Below are 24224 nucleotides of genomic sequence, written 5' to 3'. Positions count from 1 at the left end.
CTGAATACACCTAAGACATATAATTTCTGACTAAAAGGAGACAACTAACCTTGAACAAGGTCTTTCTTCTATTTACATTTAAAGTCTACAATTTTTTTTAGAAATCTGTTGAGAAACTTTAACTCCACTCATGTTTAACTCCATTCATATATACTATACACCTAAAAATGATAACAAAATCAAATGTATACCATCTGGGATGCATCCAAATCAAGTACTTGAAAGTCTACTACTACTTTCCGGCAAGCAGTTAAAGTGCTTTCTGAGCTTAGAATACAATGTTGGCTGGGTGAAGAGTCACTCCGCAACATGAACATCTATCCACTGTAACACTATAACAACTAAACTTAAATGATCCATTAATTTGTTTACCCCACTAAACTAAGTCACTCCAGAGCAATGACAATATTATAATCACAGCTGTAATACTAACCTGCAGCCAAAGGCCTGGGAAATAACCTCTCATTTTGCATTTGGTGAAGTCAGAACCTTAAGGCCCCTTAGGACATTTATAATGTTTTTCATAAGTTACTCTTAACATATGAAAGAGTGCCTATAATTTGTAAGTTATGTTTTATCTTCAAAGTTTATGAAAATGTGCAACTGCCTCAAGATATTTAGTATATGCTACCTCAAAACTGTGTATTCCTTGCCATGATGCCTAACACACAGTAAATATTCACTTAATAAATGTTCATTGTGGGTTCATCATGGTGGCAATAGTAATAATTACTATCACTCCTTCAATGTAAAAAACCACCTGAACAATTAAAATCAGATTGACTGTTTAAAATGCAAAGAATCAAAACAACAAATTAAAAGTCTAATAGGTACTTGCTAAGCCAGAAATAAAAGGACAAAATACTACCTTAAATTTATGCCTAGTGTTCCATTATTGGAATGCTAAGCATGTGGGAGTTATTTATCTTCTACTGCTCAAGGTCATTGCCAACATCCTATTCTCAAAATTCCAAATATTGCAATCTCAAGCATAAATTCGTCAAAGAAAAGTAGAGAATTGGCTGGATGGTTAGAACTACTAGTGTGCTGAAACAAAACCAGTAATATCCAATAGCTGTGATCTATGAACATGCCAATTTTATAAAGCTCAACTTAATATAATCAAGCGACTTTAATCAAAACTAAAAGCAACTTAACTTTTTCCTTAAAATTTTTATGTATGATTTCATTCTTAAGGTTCCAAACAATATGATTTCTTGAGAATTTCCACAATCTTAAAATTTTGATTACGTACATTTTGCTCAATCACCTACTCATTCAAAAAGTATCTTTTTAGTTCTTATAAAGGGCCAGGAATTGTTCTTGGTGTAGGGACAATGGATAGAGCAAACAAATGCTTCAAAGTTTACTCTTCGGGTAAAACAGGCAATTCATTCATATATAAATACATAAACTATGTAGTATGTCAAATGATAAATATATTAGAAGAAAACAAATAAGAAAAGAAGAATAGGGAGAGTCAAGTTTGGGGTGGAGAGTTAAAATTTTTTAGACACAATGGTCTAGGAAGTCCTCCTTGAAGGATGGCATCTGTGCACACACCTGAAGCAGGTAAAGAAGAAAGAAGGAATAACAAGCAAATTCTCTGAGGCAAAAGCATGTCTCCAGTGGTTCCCATAGAGAACTATAAAGTTAGTCAAAACTACTTACTTTCTTGTAAAGTTCTGATGCTTTCTCTTCAATTTCTTCTAGTTTTGCTTGATCCACGCAAACATCTAAAATTTCAATGACAGGAAATTTTTAATGCAATAGTTCTTAAACTCATCATGACTTCAAAAGTTTAGTTTCTTTAATGCATTTATGCCTGAGAGAAACAAGCATTTTCTTTAGCGGTTTCATTAATAGTATCTAGTTCTTCACTAATTCTTCATATTTCATTCTTCTTCCTGGACTCAGATAAATGTTCCAAATGTTAACATGTCTTTATATAGTATCACAATAAATAATCAGAGAGGTTAATACCACCACTGACATCAGAAAATAATTTTAGTATTGAGAACCTTTCAGCCTAAAAGCAGCAAATACAAGTTTTCCAAGATTCAAATTTCCACTTTAAAACTAAAATTTTCTCATAGGCAGCATATTTGATCACTCATTTTCTGCCAAGGTATAGGCTCACTTTATTTCGTTTTTAAGGAAGCAGGTGCCTGACAAAAACTTAAATAAAAACACAAATGTTACAACACTAAATAATGCTTTGATTATCTCAAAAAATAATAATAATAACCCTCAAGTTACAGTAGCCATCCTCTTTATGAGTCATTCCAAGTTTAAAAAAAAAAAGGCATGAAGTGGGGCAGGCCATTCTGCTTGCAACTCAATTACACAAATATTTTCTTATTGAACTCTTTTAATATATCTTTTGCCTTTGGAGAATTTGTAACATGAGACACTGGTCATGTGCAGTAGAAGTGCTGTATGTGTAAATCCCATTTATTAACACAGAATATTAAAATAATGTGTTTGCAAGGTTCAGTCTTTAATAAAGTTAATGTTTTTAGGACTTTATCAAAGGCATTCTTAAGTTAAGAAAATGGCAGTTTTTGTTGTTTTATTGACAGTAAAGATGACAATGACTACTCCCACAGTTTAGTGCCACTGACTTGATTCATATAAAGTGCCAGGGGTAGTAAAACTACTCACCATTGTTCTGCACCACCAATGCAAAATACCAACCAAATCAAAAAGGCAAATAATGTTTTTGTGCTATTATGAAAACAGCTGTGACAATTAGGGCTCTCAGGAATCCAGAGACACTATATGAAAACCAATACCCTAGAGCTCATTCACAGAATAAGCGATAGTACGTTATTTCCATTTAAATAATAGAGAAAAATACTCACCTATGAACTGGGTTAAATCTAAATCTAGTCTTTTTCGATATGTGAAGTCTGGATCCATTCCATCTCTATGCAATACAATCTGGGATACACATTCATCGATTAGTTTGAAGTATTGTTGCCTAAAACCAAAGAGAAGAGCAACTGTATAATTGATCGTTAGTGTAACTTTAAATCAAAACAAAACTTTTTGCTAAGATTCATTTCAAGTTCAACAATTTATTAGAAATAGAGTTTCAACAGCTGACATAACAGAATTAACATGGGAGTGAGAGTAAATACAATTGGCATCACTTTCCTTTTAATGAATTCAAAACACTAAATTTCTTAGTCTTTTTAGAAATACAGTGTCCCTTAATTTTCTCATAAAAGTCAAAATCTTGAATTAATCAGCTGAAAGGAAATTAGCTGAAAGTGAAGTGATATGTGCTAAATAATAGTGCTCAGAGGTCATCAACTTTCCACTGTACCACACTGAAACAGCTACCATTAATTCACTTTATTAATACAAACCAAAATAAACAAAAATATTTTCTAAAAAGTTTTATGGGAGTCTATGGTACACTGTTTTCCAAATGTTTGTGAACCCAATTTAGAACATACTGTAAATTATATACAATATCAAATTCATATTTCTTACTCAAAAGAAAATGGAAAAACTCAGTATAATAATATTTGTCCAAAAATCAAAGTTTAACTAAAACCTCCAAGTAGATTTCATGTTGTCATTACAGTTACATCTAGTCCATCTACATTTACAATAACTGAAACATCCCTTAAGATTTAATAACTGTAAAATAGACAAAATAATTTATAAGCAAAACTAAACTAAAGTGATAGACAGGTTGGGCAGTATTCTAATGAAGCACATCCTCCTTCCCAAATCATCCCCTAGTACTTCCTTCCTTAACGACTTTTAGCATACTTTTCCTCTCTAAATCCTCCTCATCATCTAAGAGTTGGTCCCTCAAGCTATTTAGGCTTTCCATTCCATAAACTATGACTCACTGCTCTTAACCTACTTACCTTACTATAATAAACTATCTATTATGGTGAAGAAAATTTACTACAGCTTAATACTAGCAAAGATAACTTATGATCATTAATTGTCATAGAATAAAAATGTTCAAAAAATGGTTCTTAGGTACAAATCAAAAGTGTTACCTATGCTTGCCTCTATTTATTCAAGTTCTTTCACGACATTATCTCCCATCCCCATATATTTCTGCCATAATTACTACAATTACATATGGCATATACGTTTTATACACATATTACATTAAAAAAATCTAGACTTTTTTTTACTCTTAATGTCATTCTAATGTTTTTAAAATAAAAATGTTTTAAATCAACAACACAAGCTATTTATATCATCTTTTTAAGAAACCATAATTTCAGTAAGTTTTTCCTCAACTCCACAATGTCCAATTATGAGTTCATCTATAATGTAGCTGAAATTTCATGCAAAAACTCTTTGTGTAGGTGATATCAGCAAAGAATAATATATAACATTTCAGGATTCCAAAAATGTAAACCTAGAAAATAATCTCCATGAACAATATTGGTGAGTTACTAAATGTGTCTGAGGAATACGTTAATAACTGAAGGGATGAACATAAATTGTCATCATTGATAAAATGCTATTTTTGTTGGAAGAGTTTTTGAAATCTTCATTTTCTCTGTAGTATTGTTTTCTCTGTAGTATTGAGAAATTATCTCCCATGAGCATTTCACTAGCATTGGATTTTATACATGGTAAGCCTTAATTATTTGGTGCAAAATTGATCGTTTCCACCCAATTATCTTACTGTATTTCAGCCCCCTCCTTTTTCCTGGGGAAAAGGGTTGCCTTTGACATACATTCTCCAATCGAATTCCATTTCTGTCAAGTTTTCTTTTGTTCCAAAAGTGGAAATGAAACAAAGATTGTAATTTTTCCATCCACCAATTCTTTCAAATGAGAACATTTAGCATTCTGCAATGGAACAATCTACTGTTTGTAAAAAAAAAAAAAAAAAATAGAGGAAAAAAAGAAAAATATGTGTGTTCAAAAGTAGTCTGAAGAGCTCATTAAACAAAAAAAAAGTCCAGGTTATCTAAGATTGCTGAAAAGGTAAAATACAGGTCCTTCTGAGGTAGATGGAACCAAAAAATGAAGGTAAAACCAAAAAAACAACAATCATAGATGTGTATGCTGACAACAGTGAATTTTACTGTATGTTAATAAAAGCTAATAAATAAAATTTTTAAAAGATAAATGCATGACAAAAATATATGTAAATTATCACAATTCTGACACAATCCTGTAATAAAAGCATAATATATTTTTAAGAAATATTAACGATAATAATAATAAATAGGAGAGTTTGTAAACATGAGGAAAAAATTGAGTTGTCTTGAGCATAGTAGTCACAGGAAGAACACTGCCTTTGTGGCAACCATATCTGAAATCAAGATACCTGGGGTTTAAAGAGCCAAAGAAAGAATCAGCATAGATGAGTATCAGATGTAAAAGTTCATATTCAAACCATAAACAGAATATCTAAATTTCTATGCCTTAATGTCATTTTGGTAATGCCACAATTTAATCTTTCTCCAAGACTCTTGATTTAACTCAAACGATAGGATCACCTGAACATAATCCAAGACAGTTGTGTTTTTTAATCTTGCTTTGAAGCTAGATACAACCACATACCCTCTTGGGGCACAGATGAATCAAAGTCATAAGTATGAGAAAACCCCTGCAGGACTACAGGCATGTTCAAACCATTGAAAACAAACAACAGTCTTAAATTCTTGGGTACTCAAACAGCACCAAACATCCAGAAAATGGCAGGACTGACCATACACAGATCAAAAACTGTATGGAGTTTACCTTAAAGTAAGTAGAAGTTTCAATTTCATTTTTAAGTAAATCTGGAGTAGAAATATAGTATCATAAACAGCATGGTACAAATGATTTTAAAATCTAAATTAGCATTTCTTAATCTAGCATTTATAAAGTATGTAAATATTTAAACTGGTTTGTTTTTAATAAAATACCAGAAAGAAGCAAGTTAAACAAAATCAGTTAATAAACTCATATTTTAGAATATCAATGGCACTTCTGGCTACAGAGTAATTATGATGCATGTCCTATCCTCATGCTGAAAAACCTAAAGGTTTAACATTTTTGGTCTCCTCCTTGCTTGTTAGATATATCAAAAAATCATCCTCTGATGTTATCCAGAGGACAAAGCCTGAATGAAGCCTGTCTAAAATATTTTTCTAGTTGAAATTAAGTAGGAAAAGAAAAACCACCCAAAGTATAAGAGAATGAAATTACAGCAAATCTGAATTGGTGACAACAAAAATGAGTTTATATTCAAATGGAACTCAGCTTCCACCATAAAACAGTAATAGAAATGGAAAGTGGATACAGAGAACATTTACTAAGCATTCACCATATACCAGGAGTTTGGCTAGAACTTTTAGCCACATTCCCATATTTCACCTGCATAACAACCCAGTGAGTTAGGCGCTAATCCCCATAGTTAATCACATTTTAATGTAGATGAGGCAAAAAAAAAGGTAAATAATTTGTTAAACTCAGATGGCTAGGATATAATCAATCTTTAAAAGCCATCTGTCTGACTTTTTGATACTTTAGCAATATTTAATGCAACTGTTTTATTAAGGCTTGCCAGCTACTTAAACACCAATAAAAGCAATGTTTAGTGCCCTTCATGTAACTTATGAGAAGAAACTTATCAACATCATTCCTACTGTCTAAGGAATAACCAGAAAATATTAACTATCACATGATAAACCAGTAATTTGTTCCTAGTTTGCATTTTTATTCAGATGAAAGGTTGTAACTAGGAATGCAAAGGAGCTTAAAAAGTAATAGTAATATCATTTTACCATCATCTATCTAAATATATGCCCAGAGGAAACAACACATTCTATGAATCAGTGTTATGACAAAAATAAAAACCATTTGCTTGTCCAAAGCAAATATCATGTGAATTTCACAATTAATAGATTTTTTTAGTGAAAAAACATTAGAATATAACTTCCTCTTACCTTATAAAATAATCATTTCGAATCAGCAAGAGATGCTGAAGAATAGAAATAAAATATCCCTCTGCTCTAGTTTCTTTAACTGTGCTCCAAACCATGTTGTAAACATCATTTGCTTCAGTGAGTTGATTAAGGAATATACAGATTTATTTATATGCTACACCAAACAACTATAATAATATGACAGAATTTGTTCTTTAAGGTTGAAACTCTACTACAGGAATCTTATATATGCAACATAAAATACAGATAGGATTGAGGGTAGGTGAAAAACTCTGGAAATGGTAACTTACCCTGACACTTCCTGACTTCCCTTCTACAGTCAGCTCCAACTAATCTGTCTTCCCTAAGCACCGAAGCCGCTGGGAACAAAGGTAGTAGGGCAGCCAGCTATGAATACTGTGTTGAATTCTAAAGGCTGCCTAACCAATAGAGCTGGTGGTCAGGCATTATCTATTATGAAAAAGAACCAGGTAAGGAAAGGAACCTGGTGTCTCATGAAGAGCACAAACATCTGCAGACCCACAGATTAACATGGGACACACGAGTATGCACCCAAGGTGCAGGTAAAGAGCTGCGAGAGACTGAGGATGTCCCATTCCTAAGGTTGAAAAGCACTGGGTGAAAGGAGTAGTGTCAAATATAAAAAGAAAACGGAAGAAACTGTACACATACATATAAGAAGCCAATCTACAGAATCCATTTGTTGCAGCATACACTTATATGCGTATTCAAAAAAAAAAAACCAAACTAATAAAATAATAACATTCTTCTAATGCAGGAAGATTTGATTTCATGTTGTTTACATAGAAATGAGCTAAACACTTGTGGTTGAATATTTTGGATTTAGCAATAATTTTATACATGATTTGACTAGACTTCAGAGCAAAAGGATATTCAAGTTCAGCTCTAATATCTGTGAGGCGATGGGATAACTCAATCAAATCTTCTTCTTTATGCTCATCAAAGACTTTAAGTTGGATATCCAGGCCATCATTCTTAATGCATTTTAAATTCTAAAGATAAATAGAAATTATGATGAATGATTTTGTTTTTAATTATACAAAAGAGCAAAAAACATATACACAATAAACCAACCATTCAACTTCATTTATAGTATTCCAACATTTAAAGTGTTAAATAACACTCAAATCTTACCATCTATATTTCAAAAATAGATTTTTATACTCGAGCCTTTTCCCACAGAAAAATTATTCTTCAAGGTAATTTATCTAAATTTCCCCCTACTCAAGTACTTTTTTAATTTAAATATTAATAAGGAGACTGCAGGGCACTTACTGGCAATATCTCTTTCAATCCACAACGCATAAATTCATTTCTGATGTGAAGCCTGAAGTCCAAATCATCAGGAGATGTCACCAGGGCATTGATGAGCTGCATACAAGCTACCTACAAGAGATCAAACAGGGAGACAGACTAGGATACCAGCATTAAAGAAAGAGTAACAAAACTCAACTTCAAGGTTTTGATCCAGCATTATTAAATATCTTTCCTATTTAAACAACTTGTAAATAAAATATTTTAGTTAGTTATAAACTATAAAAGAAATAAAGTTTCAGTGGAGTTTTTTATTTCTCATTTATTTGGGGGTTACTGAGGTGAAAGGAAGGTGGAAAACATTAGCCATTAATACTGCTCCATTAAAAAAAATAAAAACTAACTTGTAACCAAAAACTAACCTCCTATCCAATAATACGACTCTATACACATACAACAGAAATTGAATATATCCTAGTTGAAAATGATAAACACCTATTGGATAGACAACACTGACCTAAGATGGGATAATAAGATAATTTTCCATTCATCAAGAGAAACAAAGTCCCAAAGACTTTCAGGTCAATGAGGGTCTTACCTCTGGTTAACAAGCTTATAAATAAAAACTATAAAGAAAACACTGTATAATTAATTTCTAGAAGTTAATTTATCAGACAGCGGTTCTCATACTTAGTCAAAAACTCAAAATTACCCTATGTTTTAATCAGAAATAAATAATAAAGCTCACTAAATCCTTTAATATATAGGTTAATAAAAATTTTTCAATCACAAAATTTTTCAGTTCATATTTAACACTTCAACTTTCAACTTTTTCACTTTTTTAATCCCTAGCTAAAGTATATCTTTCATTCTCCAAAATCCATAAAATGGAAGCAAAAGACAGTCTCTCTAGAGAAGCATTCTAGCTTGTTTTTGATAATACTATTTTTCTAAAGTCTACATTTTATCCAAGTCTCGCAAAAACTACTGGACTACTGATCAATATGCTTAACCTCATGCCGTTCCCTAAATTGTCTTTTCTTCATCCCTTAAGGCAAGATTTATATGAATTTAAAATGCTGTTTTGGAGTAAGACACCAACAGGAGTTCCCATTCCCACTGTTTGAAATATATAGTAATTTTATATTTGATATCTAAGCATTAAAATCTGATGAGAATACCTCTACTGTCAAAACTTAAGTTTGTTTAAAGTGGGAATGGGAGATATGCCAGAATAGAAAGGAAGAAGAAAAACATACTAACAACAACAAAAAAAAACTTAAAACAGAATCTACCTTTCCAGCACATGTTCATTCAGCTGTAACCAGTTCATGTCAAAAAGTCAAGTTCAAAATGTTTTCTTTCCACCCCCTTGCCAGTCATTACGCAGAACCCACAAACTTTTTTTTTCAGCAATGCCATATAATTTTAAAAGATTTCAAAGAGCAAATAAATAATGTTTCTCTACATTCAGAGAGACTAAATCTGACTCAGTCACCTGGTTTCTAGAAAAACACAAATTACAGACAAAGAAAATAACAAAAATAAGGAACACAAAAACTAGCAGCAAATATCTCTTAAATGGAAAATAAATATATGTAGACAACAGTAGCATGAAACTGAGAAATAAGGGAAAGAATAATCCAAATTATTTCCAGGAAACATTCAAAAAGGTAATGCTCCATAGAAGAAAAATTAGAAAATTAAATTGAAATAATGAATCTAAGTTAAATTTACAAAATTGCTTCCCAATTCTAATCATAATTTGCCATTAGCATGGCTTACAACCTATTTAATTTAAATCAGGCAAACATGTCTGTGAATACACATAGGTATGCACTAAAATGTAGTGACTGTTTCTTTATGGATAAATAATTCTATAATCAAGGTAAAGACCAAGGAGTTCCTTCCAGGTTTTACACATATTGAGATATATACCTGTGGTATCACACAATTTCATAATTTAGCATACCAGCAGAAGGGAATGACAATCAACATTTATGCTATATCAATTAACTCCTAGAGACACTGAGATAGGTTAAAAAACTACAAAGGTTAATAGGACATTTTGCCTGTCCAATGAAGGTAAATCAGTAAAATGATAAAAATATATAAAACAAGAAATATGTTTGGTAAATAATGGGAATATGGAGATGCTAAATGAGAACTAGGACAACTGAATAAAGCACTAACTCAAGGATTAATAAAATGGCCTGCTGAAGAAGTGGACAAAGATGTTCTAAGCAGAGTAATTAACATGCTCAAAGACAGGGAACCTTTAAATTACAAGTAATTCAAATTTTATGAGTAGTTTGTCAAAGGCAGAATGGGGAAAAACAGGAAGAAGTCAGAAATGAGGCTGAACAAGGAGTCAGGAGGCAGATAAGGCCTTGTGTGTCAAGTCACAAAATTCAGATTCAGCCAGAAATAGTGAAAATCATAAGAAATTTTTGCAAAGGAGGGACAATAGATTCAAGTTCAGAAGCTATTGTGAAAGTAAATTTTTGAGCAAGGAAGAAGGTTTGAACAACATTTGAAATATAAAGAAACACTGATAGAATGAGGTAGAAGAAAAACATTTACAAGAGGCCTCTTTTGTTGTTAACTGGATAGAAAGTGGTACAATTAGCAGACATATAAAATGTAAGGAGAGCAACAGGTTTTAGAGAATAGAGTAAATCCTACTTTCAAAATTGTGGCTCAGGTGTATATTAGAATCATTCATTCATTAAAAAAATAATTACTGAGAACCTACGCCTTCTGTCAACCGGAGATATTGATACCCAAAAAATGAGAAACGAAAGTGAGATATTTATCATAAGGAAGTCATCTCCATACTCTACTTGATGTTCCCAAAATGTAGCATATGATCTCTCTTATTTTGCATGTTACAGAAATTGTTTTGATACATTACAAAACCAACTTCCCTCTGAGCTAATAAGGGTAAAAAAACAAGGAGCTTCCATCTTCCTAAGAGCACCTCATTAACTAAAGTTTCCATCTTTAATGGAAGCAGCTTACCCTGTTATTGGCTCCTACACTTCATTCTTTCAAAGCCTATATATTGGTGCCTACTATATGCCAGGCACTTTTCTTGGTTCTGTACATACAGCTGTGAAAAAGATGAAAATTTCTTTGAGAAGAAGAAGAGTCAAGATTGACTCCAAGGTTTTGGGCCTGAGCACCTTAAAAGATGAAATTGTAATATATTGATACAGAAAATACCACAGAAGAAACAGGCTTGGGAAGAGAGAGGGACTCAGTTTTGGAGATAAGTTGAAATGCTCATCAGTAATCTAAATTTTAAAAGCTGAGAAGAAAACTGAAGACGGAAGACTACAGTTCAAAATAAAGTGATTACCATAGCAATAATATGTAGAAACTAAGATCTCAGATAGAATCACCTAGGGAATAGTACAGAGGAAAAGGGAGGTGTAAGAACTGTTTAGAGCATTTTCAAGTGTAGGTTTCAACGTGGAGATTATTAGAGAAATAAGTTAAAGAAAAAAAAAGTTTAAAAAACTTAAGTGAGGTAGAAGGAAAACAAGGAGATTGTGGTGTCCTGGAATTATGGAAAGTGGTCTCAGTGAGAGAGTGATCAACTGTGTCAAATGTGGTCAAATAAGATAAGAACTAATCAATTACCGTTGCATTTGGCAACATGAAAACACTGGTGACTTGACAAGAATAGTTTCTACAAAGGGACAGAGTTGCTGTTCCAAGTGGAAAACCACTGCCTTCCCACACATACCATATGCAACCAGTAAGCAAAGCAATTGGTTCTAAAATAGTCTCCTCTTTGCCCCGAATGCACCTTTACATGTTAGAAACGACTACCCCTTTATCTTTGTTTTTAAAAAATCTATGTAAAGACACATCTCTAGGTGTTATGGATTGTAAATTCAATTCTAATGGTTTTGAAAGCCAATATTGTAAGCTCACTTTATTACTCTTGTGTCAATTATCAAAAAGGGTCTTATGTGAGAAAAGGTATCTTAAACTTAACTTTTAGCTGAGATCAGGGGGTGAGGGGGAGGTGTCCATCTATGATTCAGGACAGTTGAGGATTTCCTTAGGGCAGCAGTAAACTAAAAGTACAGTACAAGGGGTAACACCAGCAAACTCCAGAAAGCCTAAGACCAGGAAAGTGAGTGGCCAAAAAGGCATTGACAAAGCGTGGGACAAAAGTCAGCAATATCATACTAGGAAAGTGAAGACATAACAGGGACCAATAAGGTAGATAAACCGTAAATAGAAATCTCAGAGATATTCAATATGTGGGACAGAGCCAGTCAAAGGCAATCTTAAGAACAAGGCAAATGATCAAAGGAAAATCATTAGAAGCAGAAAGAGGTAAACAGCAAGACAGAGGAACATGCCACTATCTAGATCACTGAATCAGCAAAGCAGCTTTCTGCCCTTGAAAATAGTGAGAAGGTTTCTTCATATGTAAATACATAGCATCTAAATTTCCTTTATTACATAATTTACTGCAATTACTATGTTCAACACAAATATGAGAAAAGATAAATGTGTTTACTTGTACAAATTTATTGTACATGAGAAATCTTATTACATGTATATAAGGTGCAGTGATCAAGTCAAGGTATTTAGGGTGTCCATTTCCCTAGTATAATACATTTATTTGGTCAGATATAGTCACTCTATTCTGCTATCAAACATTAAACTTATTTCTTCTGTCTACCACGTTTGCATCCTTTACACACTTCATCCTTCTTCCTCTACCCCTACTCACTCTTCCAGACTGTTATCTATCTTTCCACTTTCTACATCCACATCCATGTGATCACAATTTTTAGCTCTCACATAAAAGTGAGAACATGTGATATTTGTCTGTGCTTGGTTTATTTCACTTAATAGCCTCCAATTCCATCTATGTCGCTGCAAATGACGGGATTTCATTCTTTTTTAATGGCTGAATAGCATTCCATGGTGTGTATGTACCACATTTTCTTTGTCCATTCATTCACTGATAAACATTTAGGTTTATTCCATATCTTTGCTATTATATATACTGCTGTAATAAGCATAAGAGTGCCAGTATCCCTTTGAAAAATTTCTTTCTTTTCTTTTGGGTGGATACTTGGTAATGAGATTGTTTTTTCTAACCTTTGCTTTCCTGACCCTTTTTGGACAACAAACTTAAGCACAAAATTCAAGGTACACTACCAAGTATGATCCCTCAGCCCCATCCACAAGGACAATCCAGGTTTTCCAAAGGCCGCCAGAGCAGATGCTTTCAACCCGATTGTGCTGAGGAGATTTAGAAAGTTTTCTAATAGCAAAAGTAGTTCTTAGAAAGTTTACTTTTGAGTCAACACGTTCATCCTGGATATCAGAAGATGTTTTTACAATTAAATGATGGCTCTACATTGTTACAACATATTAGCTTAAGGAGCTAAATCCAGATTGAAAACAAGTACCAGTAAAATACTTAAATAAAAATTCTATCAGAATCTGCAAATACTTACTATCTGGGCCTGGAAGATATAGTTTAGACTGCTATTCATCTTTAATACCCCATAGCAGAAATCATCTGTCTCTCTTTGCACAATTAAATTTCACATTTATCAAGTTAAAATGAGTAAACATTGCTTATGGAGAAATATTTTGCCTCCAGTATAAATAAAGAAAGTCTAAAGCTTTTAAAATTCTATACACATGCATTGAAGTAACTGCATATACGCCATATAGAATCAGAGAATTAAACTGCAGGACTCAAGAAGCTATAATTGATATGAACAGGGATACTAAAGAACAAACTTGAATTTTAAAATATTTATTCAGTAACTCCCCCAAGACATCATTAATTTCTTCTATGTCCTCCCATGCCTTTTTCTAAAACTGCCTTTATTGCAATATTCATCTGAAATGTTAGATGGCTTTAAATTCTTGAGTATAAGCTTCTTAAGGGCCGATGTGTAATTCATTCAACTTTGTAGTTCCAATACCTAGCATAGGCCAGTACATAGCAGTCACTAAATAACTAAGTAATTGATCAGTTAATTACAATACTTTTTAGTTACCTTTAAGACATTAATTATCTTTCTAGTTGTCCGTGTAGAATGAATGAAGAAATGTATTATATAGACTTATGTAGATTCAGAAAACTGCCAGTAAACTCCAGATAATGGTAACCATTAGTTTATACTTGGGTATGCTCCATATGACAAAATGAGTTCACGTTACAATATTATCTGTTTCTTTAATGTTTACTAGCATATGGCTTATTATTTACTGATCCATTTTAATATGGTTGATGCTTTAATTGATTGGTACTTATATAGCAACCCTATTCATGCAAACCAGAATAAAAGTAGTAATCAAAAGAGAAAGAAATTAAAACTAATTCACCTTTGCATCCTGCTAGGAGAGCCCAACAATGATCCTAAAAATAAACCTTTTACTAATAGTCTGTATTCTTCATTTAGTCCTGCATTAAATGTGAGAAAAATTTATCTAAAATGGAAAATAACTTTAATTAACAGTTATTTGAGGGGACAAAGAGATACTTAAAAAATAGTAAGTCAAGATATAACTATCCATTATAAGACCTTTACTTGGCTTTCGGTATATAAAACCTGGGTAAACTTTGGAGATTAAAGTGGTAGGAGGAATAAAATTGCCCAAAGTAAATACACTTGGCTAAATCCAGAAAGGTATTTATCCTCTGATTTCTTTCAATGTGAGCACTCAGTGGCATATATGTCTAATTACTGCCCATTGAAAAATTTCAAAATATAGTGATTATCACTCCAGAAAGGTTTCTGGTACTATTTTTAATACTTTAATGAAGTGACATATGATTAAAAGTTATCCTTTTTAATTTATAAAATTATTGCTTTTTTTACTTTTTCAGACATGGAAAAATAAGATCCCATCAAACTTTCAAAGATCTATCTGGTAATTGAACTTAATGAAATCCACAGATTGAAGAGTTTTTTTTTTAATTTAAGGAAAAATTTAACTATCTTCACAGCAGTTTTAAGAATCCAACTCCCAATCTTTGAGTTATGACTGAAGGAAACAAATGGCCTACAGCCCCAGCTGCTACCTTCTGAAACCCATCACAGCAACTGAATTGAAAGTCACAGTTCCCTGCTCCCAGCCAAGCCTTGAGCACCACAAGTATACTAAATAGACCTATTCCTGGGACACACATGACTTTGGCTCAAGGATTTCCCAATGGCCTTGCCAAGCTCTCCTAGAATCACAGGGCAGCCTGAGACACTTTCACCCAACCTCCACTCCTTCTCTCTCCTTCACCTAGGGTCAGATTTGCATTGAGTTCCACAGCTCTCCCAGCCTCCCCCAGCTCCTCCCCTAAGGTCCCTCAGAGGCATTTCCTCTAGTCCCTTACTTATCAAATCTCTTGCTTCTCAGAAAACCAAGGCTAACAGCCTCATTTCACAAAGCAAGTTCCAACAAGGGTTATCATTTTCAAATTGTCAGGCTCATAAGTATTGTAACTGAAGCTTAATCGAATTTCTTATTAAGTATTTAATAGAACACTTTTACTTTTTCTTGTTGTTCTTTATATATGATCACCCTATGCATTTTCTTATGTTATCATGAGATACAGGTTAAGACCATGTGCACATCAGATACTAAAATACATTTGGAACACAGTTTTTCTCTAGTAATATTTCCAGAAACACCAATGGCCTGGATTATATTCCTTGCTTTTGCTTCCTTGAAAAACATATTCCAGGGTAGAGAAGGATCTACCACAGGAATCCTAGAAAGACATAACAACCATCGACCACCCCTGCCCAGTACTGCATCAATGCTACATAACAACCATCGACCACCCCTGCCCAGTACTGCATCAATGCTATCAATATAGTTTAAGAAGCCTGAAGATATAAGGGTTGCACAACAATCTGAATGTGCTTAATGACACTGAACTATACTCTTAAAGATAGTTAAAATGGTAGATTTCATGTTATGTGTATCTTACCACAATAGAAACAAAAAATCTAAAGAGAACAATGGCTATGTATTTCAATGGTGGGCAAAGAAATGATAAGATCTGAGTTATCTTTACTAGATAATCATAAAAAGTAGAGGTCCACAGAAGGACAACATAAACCTAGCTATTGATATTATATCTAAAGAGTATACTAAAATCAAATATTTAGAAACTGAATGAAATTAAGTAAAAGGACTTAAGTATATATTTTAAGTGAGCAAGCTCAGAACTAAAGATGCTACAGATCCACGTCAGACCATAAAAGACAACCAAATACTTTTTTCCCTCTGAAACAAGCTTCCCCATCTTTTCTCTTACTTCCTCTCTGGTCTCAGAAACTTTGGAAATCATGTTTCCCTTTATTCAGTAACTAACATAGGGAAAATATTCTTGAGGTATTTATTCAGTAACTAATGTAGTGAAAATATTCAAGATTTTCCCTTTATTCAGTAACTACATTAGTTACTGAATAAAGGAAAAACATAAAAGTCATAAAAGAATATGACTCTGACAAGAGAAGAAGGTATCCCAAGAACCAAAATTAATGAAGGTTCCATCCCATTAAATCTACATCCAAGACATAACAAATGTATAGAAACAACATTAGAAGCCAACGGACTAAAGAAAAAGTAGCCAAGGTGACACTAGCAGGTTTGTGGTCTTCTCTCTGTTGCAAGACGATTCTCCCTGGGTATCTCATATTTCATTCCATTTCTACTTGCATTGCAAGTAAAGACATTGATGGTCTTTGTTCTAGATGCTTTTCAAGGATGTATGTATGCCAATCTTGGAAAAAAGTGTCTCTCTCCAGAGCAAAAAGCAGGCTCACTTCATGTCTAGTATAATAAAGATAAGGTCTCCTTTAGGAACAAAGTGTAAGCAAATTCAAAGTTCCTCTCCTATAGTACATCCTGCCATCTATCACCAGGAAGTCCTGACCATGATTTGATTACCATTACCTACAGTTTACTGAGGTCAGTCAGAACAGCAAAGGATAGATCCAGCTCCTGCATCTTCCATGCAAAACATCTTCCCTCATCTCTAGATGTCTACCCCTTTCCAACTCCCGTAACTGTAGTTCAGTCATTCTGTGGGAACGGTGAATGGCACTGACAAAAAAGATAGGTTGGACTGACTGTCTTAAGGCAGTCTCTCAAAAAACGTTTAGACTTAATATTATTTCCTGAACCAAGAACCATAAAGTTCATCTGCCAGCTGGAAGCCAAGTTGAAAGCTCTGCCACCCCGAGGCCCCTCAACTAATTAAGGTCCTACTTGGGTCATCCCAACAACTATAAACAACACTTTCCTTCCAAAAGCACCATGTACACCTTTCAAGACTATTTATCTTGTGTGAAAGCCAGGAATCAACTCTCTTATAAAACACCATGACTTGCACCCTACCAGTGTGATCGTCAGAAACATTCAAGTGTTTAAAGAAATGCAACCAGTATGTCATGAAACCCTTAGGCAACTATGGAGAGCTCTCCAAACTGAAGCTATCTTTAGTTACTCTGGGGAGCATCCTGGAGGAAAACACTGACTCACTATGTGCACTCTGCAGGCAGTTATCCCTATAATGGGAGGTGGTAAAAAACTTGTGCCTGATTTTAGCTAAAGTGATCAATCACCCCACATCAGCCCTAGAAGGCAATCAGGTCAGCTTCAACTTACTGACTAGGACTGTTACGAATGAAAGAATTTTCCTGGACTTCTTTGCTGAACAAGGGGAAGTTTGTACAATCACTAACACATCATTCTGTATCTGAATTAATATCTCAGGCCAAGTGGAAAGATGAATCAAAAAATTTAAAAAGAAAGTCATCCAGTGTTCTAAGGTAGACTCTGATGATTTACTGGATTATGGGATTTGTTCAGCTGACTAGATGTGAGACCTGGAAGGCAGGACTGAAGCCAATACTTAAGATAGACCTCATTCTGCTGCCCACAGTCCTACTGACCAGTAGCCTTAATTAAATACGCTATGAAACATATTGAATAGATTTCATCATAGCCTGAATTAATCAGATCAATCAGAGTCATTGCTCCCATAATATAAAAGTAATATTCCCTATGCTGAAGGTTTCTCTCCTAAAATACAACCCACTGCAACTGGTCATATTTACATTACACTACAGGTATCACAATATGAACACTGGGACCACTGGGATTGACACAAAGCTGATACACAGCCTACTGTTACTGCTGTGAGCAATAAAATCCTTTGTTTTTAACCTAGGAGTTTGTGTCTTTTGAAAGCACCAATAGAACTGTGGCAGACTAACATGTCAGTTTACAAGTGGCAAATCACCTAAGACCCTTCATGTTCCTGATCCTGCCATCCACAAGTCCATGGGTACTGGATCAGGGAGAAACCACAGGAAAAGGAAGGTTCAGCATGCTATCACCATGGGCCTGAGGACATACACACAGAAGAAGAACCAAATATTTACCCAAAAAGCTCTAGGATTCCCAAGTTTTGATTTTCTTCCAAAAACATATCACAATTCAATCAGTCCTATGATCAACAGCAAGGGTTTCAACAACTCTGTAGAATCTAGAAAATGCTCTTGATACCCCAGCAAAGTAATGACTCTGACAAGAGACAACAGAAGACACACAAAGAAAGAAAAAAAAAAAGAGGAAAGAAATGAAAACAACAAAAAATTAAAGGTTGGCACAAACTAGAGATTGGTTAACCAATACTTATCCCAGTTCTTATCTACAAGGAGAAACTGACCAACATGAGGGACAACCACAAACATCAAAACTAGACCCTATGATGAAGAATTTGGTTCTGCTGGGGCAACTGTGGCAGAAGGCTGTCTGTCCCAAGTGTCACAAGTGCTGAACACAGCAGAGTGTTGGGAGTGGCATTTCCATTAGAGAATTGCTGTGATATGCTGCAGCAATCCTTCTGCATTACTTCCAGCTACATACTACCCACATGATTCCCTGGGCCTACCAGAAATTTTGTAAAGTAGGTATAAAATTTGTAAGGTAATTGATATAGACTGTGATGAAATCTGTTCAATTTGTTTCATAGCATATTTAATTTTGTATTACAATTTTCTGCTTAAATTACCTAGAGTGATTATGTTGCTTGCAGCTTGGAAACCCTGACATGTTTCAAAAAAAAAAAAAAAAAAAACAGTAATATATGCTAGATTTATATCTGTACTTTCTTTCCTGATAATAATATTCTTCAAGGCCTGAAAATAAAGTTATTCCAGGTACAAAGTTCATCATTTTCTTACTATACAATATAAAATGGGAGAAGTATGCTCAATTCAATCATAAACAAATTATCATTATTGGGATCAGACTAACAAAAAAAGTAATAATTCTCCTTATTCTCCTTTAAAAAATGCTTTGTCATAAATACTTTGCAGTAAAAGAACAATGAAGAATGTTTTTATTTTGCTATCTCTCATTTTCTCCAATTTAAAAGCGAACAGCTGGTTCCTATTTTATTCACCAATAAACAGGTTTTAACTGGTGATTTGCTAATGTCATCCTATTTAGTACATTTTAATAATGTAATTTATTAAAATGGAATAAAATGGGTACAAATAGTTTTATGGAAAAATTCATAGCCAACTACCTCTAAAATATACTTTATTTGTGAAAAATTCAGAAAGACCTAGAGAAAAAGTGTTTATAGATATTACTACAATGTTTTTCAATAATTTTAAAGAATATAGAAAGAGCATAATCTGCAATACGCAGAAAAGAAAATCTACTTTACCTTTTTTTTTTTTAACCTAAGTTCGCACTGTGGAAAATGGTACCTTTTACCCTTCAGCTTGCTACCTGCTATCTATTTCACAGATTAGGTTTATAAACAATGAGAAACTTTTATTAAAAAGTAAAAACCTTCAACAAAATGTTTGAACAGTAAAATTAAGAATGTAGAACAATTCTTTCCATTTTCTATTCCCAATTAAGAACATGGAAGTTTAACCTGAACATATCAGAAACACGAGGAAGAAATAAATTTGAATTATGCTAAAATAACCTTTCACTTCGTAAAAATTAAGCTCTAAGGCCAAGCGCTGTAATCCACAGCTGTAATCCCAACACTTTGGGAGTCAGCCAAGCATGGTGGCATGCGCCTGTAGTCCTAGCTACTCAGGAGGCTGAGGCAGGAGAATCGCTTGATCCCGGGAGGCAGAGGCTGCAGTGAGCCAAGATCACGCCACTGCACTCCAGCCTGGGCAACAGAGCAAGATTCTCTCTCAAAAAAAATAAATACATAAAAATAAGTTATAAGAACTATATCAAGAAATTTCTTTTAGTGTTTACAGGATTTCAAATAACACTACTAACTGTAACAGAAAATATAATTACAACTAAGGAAATTAGTTTCATAAAAGCAAATATAATCGGCTACCTATATCTTGGCAAAATTTTTTCAAAAATTGGCAAAAATTTTTCAAAAACTGAATCATCACCTACTATGTCCCACAAAAATTAAAAAGAAACTATATCATATCCGTGACTTCCATAACTATCGAAGGAAAACATTGCTCTAAGCTCTCCTCTCTACCTCTATTCACTCAACACTAAATATGGCAAATAAGCAGTTTAAAAAGAAATCATTTCCACAAATGTTCACAGCAGCATTTTCATAACAGCCAAAGAGTAGAAACAACCCAAATGTCTGTCAAGTGACAGCTGATAAAATGTGGTAGACCCATATGACAGGCGATTATGTAGCAATTTTTTTAAAATGCAGTACTCCAACATGAATGAACCTCTAAAATATTTCTGCTACTAATAAATAAAAGAAGACAATCGCAAAGATCCACCTAATACATGATTACATTTACGTGAAATGTCTGGAATATGCAACTCTATAAAGACAGAAAGTAGATCAATAGTTGTCTCAAGCTAGAGAGAATCAAGGATTGTGGAGTTACAACTAAGGGATGAGGACTATCTTTTGGGGACAATGAAAATATTCTAAAATTGATTGTGGCAAAGATTCCACAAATCTCTTAATATACCAACAACACTGAATCACACATTTTGAATGGGTAAATTTTGTGATGTTAATTTAATCTGACTAGAGCTGTTAATAAAAGAAATTAAGCCTATATCAAAATTTTATATAAACAGAGTTTTTAAAATTTATTGAAGTCTTAATATCTTCCATAGAATAGTAACCTATAAAATTCCAAACTTTTAACTGATAGTTAGTTCTCTTTCTAGATATTTACTGGCTAAATATAAATTTATCATGATTATAGAAATGTTATTTTTTTCACAAAAGAGCATCTTCAATAAAATTTGAACTGCCAATAAAAGAAATTAATTTATCCCCTAAACTTTTAAAATCAATGTAGCTTGTCTTCAAGTTCATGCTCATCAATTTAATTAGTAGTTAATTAAAATTAAGGTCAGATAGATTTACCTTAACGTCTGACAGCCAAAACAAATATTCCAAATAACCAAGAATAAGACTGCAATAGTCAAAACTTTCCAGGTAATGAGAAGATCATGTCATTTATCAGGACAAAACCAGGCTTTGCCTTTAACAAGACATTCTTCATCCCTTCCCTCACAGTTTAAAACCTCATGTAATGTAATACTGTTGTAAAGAAAAGGAGGGGACCCCAGTCTTACCAAGATTTTTATAAACCTTTTATTCTAAAATGATTATAGATTCATAGATGGTTGCAAAAAAATCAGATAAGTAATTGCTCAGGTTTCCTGTACAAAGTTTTCTTTAGGGTTACTCTTCATTAATCGTCAGATGAATAAGAAGCCTGGGGCCAGATGACCAAGAAACTTGTTAAAAGCACCAGATGACAACAGACCAACCAGACAAGGAAAGACACAAAAATAAGAAGGAAAAAGAGAAGCAATGGGAATGAAAAGGAGAGAAAGGAAGAGGGAGCTCAGAGAGGAGGTAGGAGAGAAGAGACAGAACAAAGCAGAGAGTAAAGAGAGGAGAAGGAGAAGAAGGGAAATGAGACTAGCAATATAGGAATTAAAATAGACCACCAAGCAACTAAAGAGGCAAGGTCTATGTCAGAGTTGGGGAACACATCCCAGACCTCGACACCAGTGTCCTCTAACAAGCCCAGAATGCATGAAAAGGGTCTGTCTTCCAGAGTTTCCTGCTGGACTCATGGAATAGAGACCCTCTACTCAGGTCTTCAATCCTTGCTATTGCAAGAGAAACAAATTAGGGTTCCTCACCAGCTATTCACTAACACTGTCATCTGAAATGTTATACTAAATTATTACTTTCACAGCTCCTATCATATTCTCATTATTTTTCTTTTCTTTTTCTTTAAAGACCAAGTCTCACAGTGCAGTGGCACAATCTCAGCTCACTGAAATCACCATCTCCTGGGTTCAAGCTATTCTCCAGTCTTAGCCTCCTGAGTACTGGGATTACAGGCACCTGCCATCATGCCCGGATAATTTTTGTATTTTCAGTAGAGACAGGGTTTCACCATGTTGGCCAGGCTGGTCTTGAACTCCTGACCTCAGGTGATCTGCCCACCTCAGCCTCCCAAAGTTCTAGCATTACAGGCGAGCCACCGCGCCCAGCCAATTATTTTTCAAATACCATTTGTTTACTTCTAATTTTTACTTTATTTATTTTTTTAGTTCAGATTTGGCTTTTCTGTTCCTATCATACGAAGAAACAAAATAGCCAAGCCACATAGAACCTTTAAAAAAATAAGTATAACTTTTTACTTTATTTAGTGTGAAACAGATTAATTTCATATCTATTGACAAACTGAAACTTTGCTGCACATTAGGATCACAGAGGATCACTTTAAATCTCTCAATATGCAGGTCACACCATGCCAACTAACTTTTAAATGTATGGAAGTGAGAATCAGGTATTAATATTATTTAAGATGATCACTTTTGATTAACAATAATCATAATAACAATTATACCAATAAAAGCCTCTTTTCCTTTTTTAAAAAAGAAAGAAAGTAAATGAATATTAGTTATTCAGCTTGAATGCTAAAATGTTTAAGTCTAAATGTGTCTTTTTAGAAGTAAATATTTTTGGGAATATCTATAACCTTGGGTTTCCTTTTTATTCAGTTAAGCTCACAACTTTTCAATTATTAGAATTAAAACAATGAGAAGCCCTAATTCAACTAATTGAAACATCTCAAAAGTTAAAGTAATTTATGAGACTAACATAGAATAAACAGTTCATAGGACTATGATTATATCTTATACAGGGAAATCTAATAATTCTACCACAGAAAAAGTAACCTAGGAAATAACCATTGTTATGTGTGAAGATGTATCTATAAGATGAATTATCACATAGTATAAATTGAAATTCTATATATTAAAGATAATGCTATAAAGAAATATTAAATGGCATGTAGAGCTTCATAACAATTTACATATAAGTTAAGCACAAACAGTTAAAAGTAAAATATATCATTTAAAAATAGATTTTATATACACACAAAACTTACTTGCAGTTGAACTGAATTGTGCCGGAGGCCTTCCACGATACAAAAAAATCTGTCAATTTTTTTTTCTTCACCAGCCAAAGTTAAAGCTTCTAAAACTTCTTCAAGGCTATCGGAAAATTTGAGTCAATTAAATTGCAAGTAGCAAACACAAATGCCATTATACAATTGCTTTATCCTACTAAAGAAGGCAATACCCTAAACAGCCAATATATTTTAGAAGTAGCTTACTGAATACATAGCATGTATCAAGCAGAGTTCTAAGCATGTTATATTATAACCATTTATCCCTGACAATAACCCTGTGAAGATGTTTATTAAGCATTTATATAGTGCTTACTACACATCAGGCACCATTTAAACCACTTTACAAATATCGACTCATTTTAAAGTATATATCAACTGTCTGAGGTAGGTACCATATTATAGATTAGGAGACTAAGGCAGAAAAAGGTTAAGCAATCATCCAAGGTTTCAAAACCAAGAAATGGTGGAGCAAGAATCTGAAACCAGTTTATGTGGTGAGCACTATACAAATGCTCTTAAGCATTACACTCTTATAACTCAC

The 24224-nt window shown here is 33.5% G+C and overlaps 1 protein-coding gene across 2 annotated transcripts in view; it reads right to left on the bottom strand.

Annotated features, from left to right (window-relative positions):
* Positions 1–24224, bottom strand: part of DIAPH3 (diaphanous related formin 3) — a 506459-nt gene that overhangs the window by 313011 nt on the left and 169224 nt on the right. For both annotated transcript variants that reach the window (XM_035296778.3, XM_035296781.3), the window contains 6 exons: positions 23660–23765; positions 8223–8333; positions 7821–7939; positions 6927–7043; positions 2865–2983; positions 1672–1736 (listed from right to left, as the gene is read on the bottom strand). In XM_035296778.3, coding sequence (XP_035152669.1) covers positions 1672–1736; positions 2865–2983; positions 6927–7043; positions 7821–7939; positions 8223–8333; positions 23660–23765 — 637 coding nt within the window. The remainder of the gene's footprint in view (positions 1–1671; positions 1737–2864; positions 2984–6926; positions 7044–7820; positions 7940–8222; positions 8334–23659; positions 23766–24224) is intronic.

This window comes from Callithrix jacchus, chromosome 1 (genome assembly GCF_049354715.1).
Source record: "Callithrix jacchus isolate 240 chromosome 1, calJac240_pri, whole genome shotgun sequence".
Taxonomy (NCBI): Eukaryota; Metazoa; Chordata; class Mammalia; order Primates; family Cebidae; genus Callithrix; species Callithrix jacchus.
Note: the sequence above shows the minus strand (reverse complement) of the source record. Positions and strands in the feature narration are given on the sequence as shown.